This window comes from Centruroides vittatus, unplaced genomic scaffold (genome assembly GCF_030686945.1).
Source record: "Centruroides vittatus isolate TY-2023 unplaced genomic scaffold, ASM3068694v2 contig_1623, whole genome shotgun sequence".
In the NCBI taxonomy this organism is placed as follows: Eukaryota; Metazoa; Arthropoda; class Arachnida; order Scorpiones; family Buthidae; genus Centruroides; species Centruroides vittatus.
This window is the reverse complement of record NW_027120987.1, coordinates 36-9,528: the sequence shown is the minus strand read 5'-3', so window position 1 is coordinate 9,528 and position 9,493 is coordinate 36. Positions and strand designations below refer to the sequence as shown.

General features: G+C 33.5%; 1 protein-coding gene across 1 annotated transcript; it reads right to left on the bottom strand.

Moving 5' to 3' along the window:
• Positions 1-1,202: 1,202 nt before the first annotated feature.
• On the bottom strand, positions 1,203-7,916 carry LOC136968835 (lysosome-associated membrane glycoprotein 1-like; the record flags this gene model as incomplete). Its single annotated transcript, XM_067262883.1, has 13 exons — positions 1,203-1,386; positions 1,459-1,647; positions 1,871-1,970; positions 2,488-2,607; positions 2,672-2,796; positions 2,869-2,914; positions 2,990-3,054; positions 3,353-3,544; positions 3,612-3,708; positions 3,791-3,907; positions 3,978-4,099; positions 4,179-4,227; positions 7,793-7,916. Coding segments are annotated over 13 exons (1,516 nt in total), but the record flags the coding sequence as incomplete, so codon positions are not given.
• Between the last annotated feature and the right edge of the window lie 1,577 nt (positions 7,917-9,493).

Here is a 9,493-nt window from a genome sequence, read left to right as displayed (position 1 = left end):
CATAAAAGCCTTAATCCATATATAAATATATTTTTGAAAGGGGGGAAACGGTGATCTTCACATATGCCAGAAACCTTCGCGGGAATGTATTAAACAACTTCCAAAGTTTCATGGCAATCGGATAAATGGTGTGGTAATGCATGAAGGACAAACACACACACACACACACACACACACAGACATACATTCGTTTTTATATATATAGATTTTAGATGCGTTTTTGATTGCCTTTTAATAGGGTACGTCAAGAGAATGTACACTAAGATGGGATTTTTTGAAATTCCCCCACGGAAAAGTGTTATACGTTTATAATAGATACATTTTGAGCCACAACAACGCGTGGCCGAGTCAGCTAGTTTTTGATAAAATCGAATTCTGTTGCTTTTGTGATCATGAGGTATAAATTCTCAGAAAAGGAGCGTGTGACTTTTATTAGTTGGAACTTATTGTGTACATTGAGTATGGTATGCAAATATCAAAACGCGAGTAAAGCAGAAGGCCAGGTTCGGGTCGCTCTTGACTTACGTCATCTTCCGATGACTGCTACTTAGTGTTTCTGGTCAGAGGCAATAGGCCTACAATATTTTCAAATTGCAGCCAAATTATACCAATTAATTGCAATGCTTCTAATAATTTCGAAACATTACTTCTTAAATAGACTTTGTTTGTATTTATTTCATAAATAGCATTAGCGCGGCTTACATGCACGGCGTGTACACTGCTCTTTACATGCAAATTTAACTTTTACTCTCCACCCTGAAGCGACCATCTTTACGGCGGAAAGGTACGCTATTTTGCAGGCCATCAAGCACGCTACCGAGCACAGACAAGACATTATTGTTCGTACGGATTCGAAGTCACACCTCAAGGCTTGCAGGCATACTATTGTAATTTTGCTTCTATCACGGATGATGTGATTCGTGCATCACATCATTCGTCATATCCATCAGCGAAACACGAACAACTTACGGACCTGGTTCATGTCGACCGCAGCAAATAGGGCTATACCGATCAATGAGCTTGCAGAGAAATTGGCGAAAAGCCGGCTCTGTACTTACATCCAGACCAAATACATAACCCCAGAAAATTACATATCCGTCCCCAGGCTAGATTCCAATAGAAAGTCTTTCTAGGTGGCACCACCCTTGTCAGTTTTTTCATGCGTTGCGTTACCCTATCCCATCAATCCAATCCAAAACATCTACAAACATAAATTTTATTCCGCAAGAGATCTTTTGTATACAGTCATCGACTTGTATAGCGAATAACACAGTATAACGGCAATTACCAAAACGGTAAGAGAATTTCCAACGATTATAGGAATACTTTCGTTTTTGACAAATTCCTTGGGGCAATCGCTATATTGCACCACGCTGCAATTCCGTGCTGCAATGAAAAATAGACAGTTTTAAGAATAAAAATGCGAATTTCATAAATAAAAAAATATTTATATTTTACCTTCAGAAAATGTTCCATTTATGATACCATAAGGTTGGATTCTGGCATCAATTAACCTTAAAGTGGCAACTTTAACATTATTATCATCATACAATGGAATTATTTCTGGCAAAAGACAATAGTAAGATTTTTCTATAGGAGTTTCGAACCGAATACTGTCATCCATGCTTTTAACTGTTTTCCTCCTCGCTTTAAAAGAATAAATATCCAAACTTTAAATTTGATTTTTAAAAACGCATCACATATTTATTATACAGTCGAACTTCTGAACACCGGCCACTGACAAAAATGTAAAAAATGGCCTTTGTATGGAGGTTATTTTGTATGCAGGAAAGTACCCACTGTTTATAGGTGTTTGTTATTGGACGTTCGATTGTATTTAAAACTTTTTAATACAAATTTAGTTACTTACCGTTGGTTGCATCGATAAATTGATGTCCAGCGGTATTGTATGTCAATTCCACGTAATTGTTAACCCAATTATCCGTAATTTCTTTATTTTTAAATGGGATCTAATGTTAAAAATTTTTTAAAAATTTTTATTAACCTAGTTTTTAGCAATTTTCTCACAAAATTTCTGATAACTTTTCCGAAATACTTTATATATACAGTATATAAGGAAATTTTACTCCTACGACAGATACAATTTTAACAGTTAGCATTCGTTCCCCTTCTGTAGTAAATATGAGGTGGTGGAAAATATTTTATAATTCGTTTTTTGAACACAAAACAAAAAACTGACGCCGATAACCGAGCGGTAAACATGGCAGCTTGCTCTGGAGGACCGAGGATCAAATCTGGACAAGTCGAAAAGCTTCAAGATTTTTTCGGGAATAGTTTGTCCCTCACCACTTGCTGCCCAATAATGGGCATAACCAAACCCGTAATGAGCTTGTTAAAAGTGGCCTTTTTGATACTATAGGATTCATTATCTTATGTATTTTGAAAATTGAAGTAATCCGCATAGTATACTTTCTTCACATTAATTTTATTTTTTAAATACTTGTAAAAAAATCTAAAAAAACTTACTCTGGTGAAAATAAAGGCTAACTGAAAATCTAACCAAAATAAATTCAAAATGGCGTCATCCATTGATGTTCCGCATCTTCCTTTGGATTTTGCATTCGAAGGTACGTCGATTGTCGCATTCTATTTAATTTATACAATTATTAATTTTTTAATTATATTTTCTTGAAAGAAATGTTAAATGTACCTTTTCTCCTTCCTTACTGGAATAAACGATGATTAAAGTTACAATAAATTTAGCTAAAATACAAATTTTTCCACTTTTATTCCAAACGGGGAAAGTTAATAACGGAGCTGGTTCATTGATCACAACTATAAAATTTCAAAATTATTTATTTTTAAAAAAAGATGTTAAAATGGACGAAATATTAAACTTTTACGTACGCGAAAATTTATTCGAAGAGTCCTCAGAGATTTTTGTTTGATTCTTCTGAAATTTAACAAGACATTTTACTTAAATATATTCAATTTCATTGTTTAAATATATTTATATTAATTTAGTTACGAATAATGGAAGAGGGACTATTTTCATGGAAGTTTTGGATATTCTGATTTTGCTGCAGTTTTGAGCTGTAACAAAAGAAAATTTCGACAGTTTTCTTTAAAAATTATGTGTTACATCTATATATCTTCAGAAGATGGCGGGATGGCGGAGCAGTTAAGATAGCAGTATGCCACTGTAAGGATTCGGGATCCAACCCGGTGGACCGAAAAACCGTAAGAATTTTCCAGGAATCCGCCTGGATACGTAGACTCCATTCTACATCTCCCGGCTACCTATTGCAGACTTATCTCCAAACCCATAATGGCTTGCTAAAAGATCGTAGTGGTCGCAGAGCAAAGCGTATTAAAAATAGAGAGTAAATACCTTCAGAAAACATTCCATTTTTAATTTTATATGGCTGAATTCTCATGTAGGATAATTTAACTGTCACAACTTGAACTTTCTTAGAATTATACATTGCAATCGCCTCTGATGCTGGACAGTAATAGGATTTTCCAACAGAAACAGCTTCAAACAAGGCAATTTTCTCGTCACTTTTCGCAGTTTTCATTCCCTCTTACAAAAATACGAAAGGATTTCAGAGAAATTATCAATTTTATATTAAAATTTCAATCTTTGTTACTATTAATTGCTCCGTCGAATAGATACCCAGATGTATTATAAAACAGCACAACTGAATTGATGGCCCATTGATCCGGAATATTTTTTTCAGAAACAATCTAAAATAATCAAAGAAATAACAATTTTAGACTAACTATAATTTATATGCGGCATTTAAAATATATATTTTAAGTGATTCACTTTAAAAAAAGTAATAATAAATCTAAAATTTGGCCATGATATTTGTAAAATTGGAGGTTTTTGGCGGCCACATCTTCCTCCGGAGATAGCATTGGAAGGTAAACTCATTACAGAACTCTGTAAAATGAATGTATATTAATTTTAATGTTAATAATGCTGTAGAATTTTTAAATAATATCAAAATTACACGTTTTCCTTCTGGAGTGGAGTATAATATAGTAAATGTAGCAAGAAATTTCGCCAAAATACATATTTTTCCTTTCGTATTTCGAACGAGGTAAGTATGTGGAGAATGTTCGTTGCTAGCATCTAAATTTTCAAATAGTTTATTTTATAAGAATTTATATAAAAAATTTCAATTTGAGTAGGGAAAATTTTGCATATTTACCTGAATACGCTTTTAGCTTCCGTTTTGAATAAACAGAATTGGATTTTATCTAAACGTTGATGTAAATACTACATTAAATAGTATACGGATTCAATGTAAAGAAATCCAGTTTTTAAATATTCAAACTTAAGTAGATTTAATAAAACTTATATTAAGTTTCCACACTGTTAAATCTAAATATTTTCGCCCACCAGTAGCTGAGTGGATAAAACCGCTAAATACTGGTGGGTTCGTGCCTCACCAATAGGCACGTAGAGTTTTTCCGGGTTTTATTCGCGTGTCTAACACCTAAATAGGGGTCAGCATCCCATAGAAAATCCTCCCGAAATACTATGACGAATGCTTTCAGGTCCGTTTTAAAGCAAGGTATTTTTGAGGTCCTATAGAAATTTTTAGAGGCATTACACAGATACAAAACAATGAAATATTACAAATGAGCAGTCAGATGAGGCCTCTTAATTAAGAGGCAAGGCCCCAACCTAGCCAGATTCACATTAATTATTTGTTTGTTAAGTTATGGCAACGCAACACTTGGGCGATCTGCCTAAGAAGATGCATTCCGGAATGTCTTTTTAAGGGAAACTGCCCCGTATTGAGGCGTTACAAACGTAGAAAAACCCGGAAAACTCCACGTGGCCAGCCCGTCCGAGCGAAGCGCGAACCCACGACCGAACTACCAGTGTTTTTTTTTTTTTTTTTTTTTTTTTGTAACTCTTTCCGCCCAGTGGGCACTAAGAGGGCCTCTTACAGCAAGCCCATTATGGGTTCGGCCAGGCCCACAATGGGGCGGCCGGGTGGTGAGGGACGGGGACCGACATATCCGAACGGACCACCCCCCGAAAAATTCCTGGGGATTTTTCGACCCGTCCGGATTCGATCCCGGGTCCCCCAGGGCGGCAGGCTGCTAACCTTGACCGCTCGGCCATCCGGCCGAACTACCAGTGTTCAGGGAATGAAGACCGCTTGCCCGCTGGTGGGCCTCCACATTAATATGTTGGCATTAATGTGGTTCCGAGTGTCTTTTTTGTGCGAAAATTTAATACAGTATATAATAAAGATAAAAAATGTTAATTTACACTATTATCAACTTATAATACATTTTATATATCTATTATTATAGAAAATATAATTAACGTTAATATTTTATTATTGTAAACTGATAACAAGTATTCACCTTGTGTTATTATTGTATATTATTGTGCGTATTTTTTATTAACAGTATTAAATAATATACAAAGCTAATTCAAAAAGTCTAGCAAATTTTATAAAATTATAAATATGGAAAAAGAACAAAGCATCAATTTTGAATTATTTATAGAGGCGACACTAGGCGGTAAGCAAGCAAAGCATTAAAAGCATTGCTTTCCTTGTTTACCGCCTAGTGTCGCCTCTGTTCAATTTTCCCCACGGGAGCCAAATTTCCCGTAATTGTGGAAATTTCCTGCCTATTCCATGTTTTAAAATTATGGAAAAAAACAAATTATTAAGCGAAAAGATAATCCCGAAAAGAACATTTAAATAATAGCCACAAGTTTGAAAATTATTAAATCTTATTGTGGGGAATTTTTCGATAAAATCCCTTAATTTGGGGATAACTGATTCTGTCTACATAGCAACTTTTTACACTTGTGTTAGGCCGCGACTCCACTAGCCGTAAAAGGGCCGTAAAACCCCTCGCCGTAAAAGCTTTTAATCACGTGACCATGATATTTTACGCCTGAGCAGGTCGTAAAACCAACGTAAAAGCGAGTTGAGCAGTGTTCAACTTTCGAAGTGAATACGACCGTAAACCGGTAGCATCCACCAATCAGAAGTCAGTGAAATCTAGGTCATCGTGACACGGTGCGAAAATGGCGGAAAACGAGCTTTTGTGTACGTTCTCTGGTGGCTACTCTAGAAGATCTGGAAAGATTTATCGAAAACATCCGAAAGTATTCATGTATCTACGACAAGAGGTATTCCGATTATAATAATGGATGCCTAAAACACGCGATATGAACGGCCAAAGGAAAATCCTTCAATTTAGAGGAGTATATAATAAAAAAGCTAAGCTTATAAATGCTGTATATTATCTTAATAATATAATAATAAAAGTCAATATATGAAAGTAAAGATATTACATTTACTATATTTGTAATTATAGTATAGAGAAAACTCGTAGAATATAATTATTGTCTTTATATCGATATATCACGTATACACCGTAATAGTACTGTCGCCGTAAAAAGCTTCGCTAGCCGGACCTCCACCGCAATCCGAGCGCAAACGCAAATAGGTCACGTGATTAAAAGCTTTTACGGCGAGGGGTTTTACGGCTGTTTTACGGCTAGTGGAGTCGCGTCCTTAATCTCTGTTCAATGTTATTAGTAATAAAATCGTTTTTCTAACGTTCATCAAAGAAAAAAAGTAATGAAAGAACATTTTATTATTGATCCTGTTTTAAATTTGTGCATTTTAACATAGAAATGATCAAATAACACATCTGAAGCCGGTTTCATTTTTCTGATTCTCATTCTTAATGACAGAATTAAACACCAAAGTTTCCGTAAAAGCGTGGACGAGTCCTTTATTAATCCCCAAATTTTCTGTAAAAGCGAAGAAAATTCCTTTATTTCCCCAAAACTTGGAATTTAAAATAAAATCCTCCAATTTTGTATTTAAAAGGCCAAAGCTATATAAAGCCAATAAATAAATAAATTCACAGCCTTAAATATCGATAAATTGTAATATTTTCAAGTTATTTAGCATGTCTAATATTTTAATTTAAGCTGTTTGTATTATTATACAAATCAGGAATTTAATAAAAATTTTAGATAGAAAATTGGCTATTTAAATTTTGTGATACAAAATAAATAAATTAATGAATAATTATATTTGTTTTAATCGCATGTGAAGGCTGATCGTAATCAAGGTCTTGATAGTAATCTCTTTGGTTATGCACGCGATCTCCAGCAGATGGCGTTGAAAATTTAATGCTTTTTCTATGGAAAAATCCTTTTGGAAAAATTCTCGAAAACGGAAGTAGGTAGAGCCAAACGGTTTTTTGCCTTAAAATCCTATTTAATTCTTTTACTAACGTATGACTCAGAATTTTGAAAATCGAATTCGTCAATTTTCTATGAATTTTCAACGTCTTTGAAAATTCGTAGAAAATTAACGAATTCGATTTTCAAAATTCTGAGTCATACGTTAGTAAAAGAATTAAATAGGATTTTAAGGCAAAAAACCGTTTGGCTCTACCTACTTCCGTTTTCGAGAATTTTTCCAAAAGGATTTTTCCATAGAAAAAGCATTAAATTTTCAACGCCATCTGCTGGAGATCGCGTGCATAACCAAACAACAAACAATACAGTCGGCCTTAATAACTTTATTATGACATTCATTTTATTTATTTTTTAACATATTCTGTAGTGTTTAGTGATACTAATAACTTCAATATTACGTTATTTATTACGTTATCCACGAAGAAAAGCAGATACTGCAAGTTTATGGATCAATGCATGTTAATTTTTGAATCATCTTTGAATTTCTCATTAGTGAGGCTTCCAAAGGAATTATTTGTTCAGGAATAAATGTCAAGCAATAGAGAAAAATAACATTTGCATTATGTCTACCTCATATTCGGAAATATCTTTAAAGATCTTTTGAGTCCCGATCTGTTTGTTTAAATCTAGGAGAACCGATGATACAACTGTTGGGATAAAAGCAAAAATTAAATATTTCAACAAAATACATAAACTTAAAAAAAATTAATTAATGGAAATAATAATTTATTAAGAATTTTATTTTATAATTTTATCTTACTTTAGATTTATAAAAGAATTGTTATTAGCAATTAGAGATGAAAATTTACCTGTTTTTAATCGGAATTTTTAAAATTTTCGTTTAAATAGACCATTAATTTATGTCATTTATTATTTGTCATCATTCATACGTCTTTATTGTAAAAGAAATATATTTTAAAACGATGCAGTTTTTAGTTGCATTTGATTTAAAAAAAATACTTTCTCGATCTCAAATTAGTAGGGTCTTCTCCCTCTACGTCACACTTCTCCTATGAGATAATCGTGTCTAACTCTATTGTGGGGAAGATCTTTGAATTGAAGCCACGTTACTCTCGCTTCGCACTGTAAGCTTGTGTATAGTTAATCCGGGTCAACTGCCCCCAAACTTTGCGTACCTTGTCTCGACTTTCATTTATCTAACACCGTTCTCGTGATCAAGAAAGGACAGTCAGACATGTTGACGAACGACAGTGGCAACTTATAGGTCTACAACTTTTTTAAATTGCATCCCAATTAAACAACATATATCGAACACATTTTACTAATTTGATTATTGTTTTAAAATTGAAATAATTTTGGCAGAGTTTCGTGCATTTTCTTCGCCGACTGCCATTTTTGGTCCTTCTTTGCTTGAAACCGCCAAAATAACGCGGTTGATACTAAAAGAATCGTCGAAAGATTCGATCAAATGGATCAAATCAACACATTACAAATTAAATCGTCGTTTAATTTTATTATAAATTTATTATAAAAATTTAATTATACAATTCTAATATGTATGATTTGTTTAATCTATATAAATTAACTTTCTAATGAAGTACAAAATTAATTGAAAGCAATCAATAAAATTAAAGTTTCGTTTACTTTGTATGAGTTTTTACTTTTTTCAAACAAAAATTTCATTATATTTACCGTCAAAAATAATGACAAAATAATATTCATTCTTAATTCAGCTATTTTAAGATCTTCTCAAAATAAGCATCTAAAAGGTTTTTAAGAAACTTTAATATATAACATGACAGAAGAATTGGGAAATTATTTTTGAAAATTTTGCATCCACTTAAATGCCAGGACCACAATTTGGATTCGTTGAGTGGTAAGAAAGGACCATTCCTTTCAACTTCCTCCCGTGTTTCTTTGACCCGCCTGGAGGTCAAACAAATCTAGGAAGATTTGCCGCCAACCCGCCATTCGGTCGTCGATTTTGGCAGGTAAATTGATTAAAAATGTGAGAAAGAAAAATGTTTTTGCAACCGATGAGTGTTTTAATTTATGGAGAAAAGCGACAGAACATTATGTACAGAAACACTGAGGAGAAAAGTTTTGATTCCGCTTCAGCTGAACTGTGAATAACACCTCTAAATTACCTATGAATCAAGCTCGACATATAGTAATAAACAAACGATACCTCTGTAGTTTAATAATTAATAAATATAAAAATATTACATAATTTAGATTGAAGAAAGGCGGTTAAGCCGCCATCTTAGATGGCAAAATAACGGGGTTGGTTAAGACGTCAGTGTATCAGCC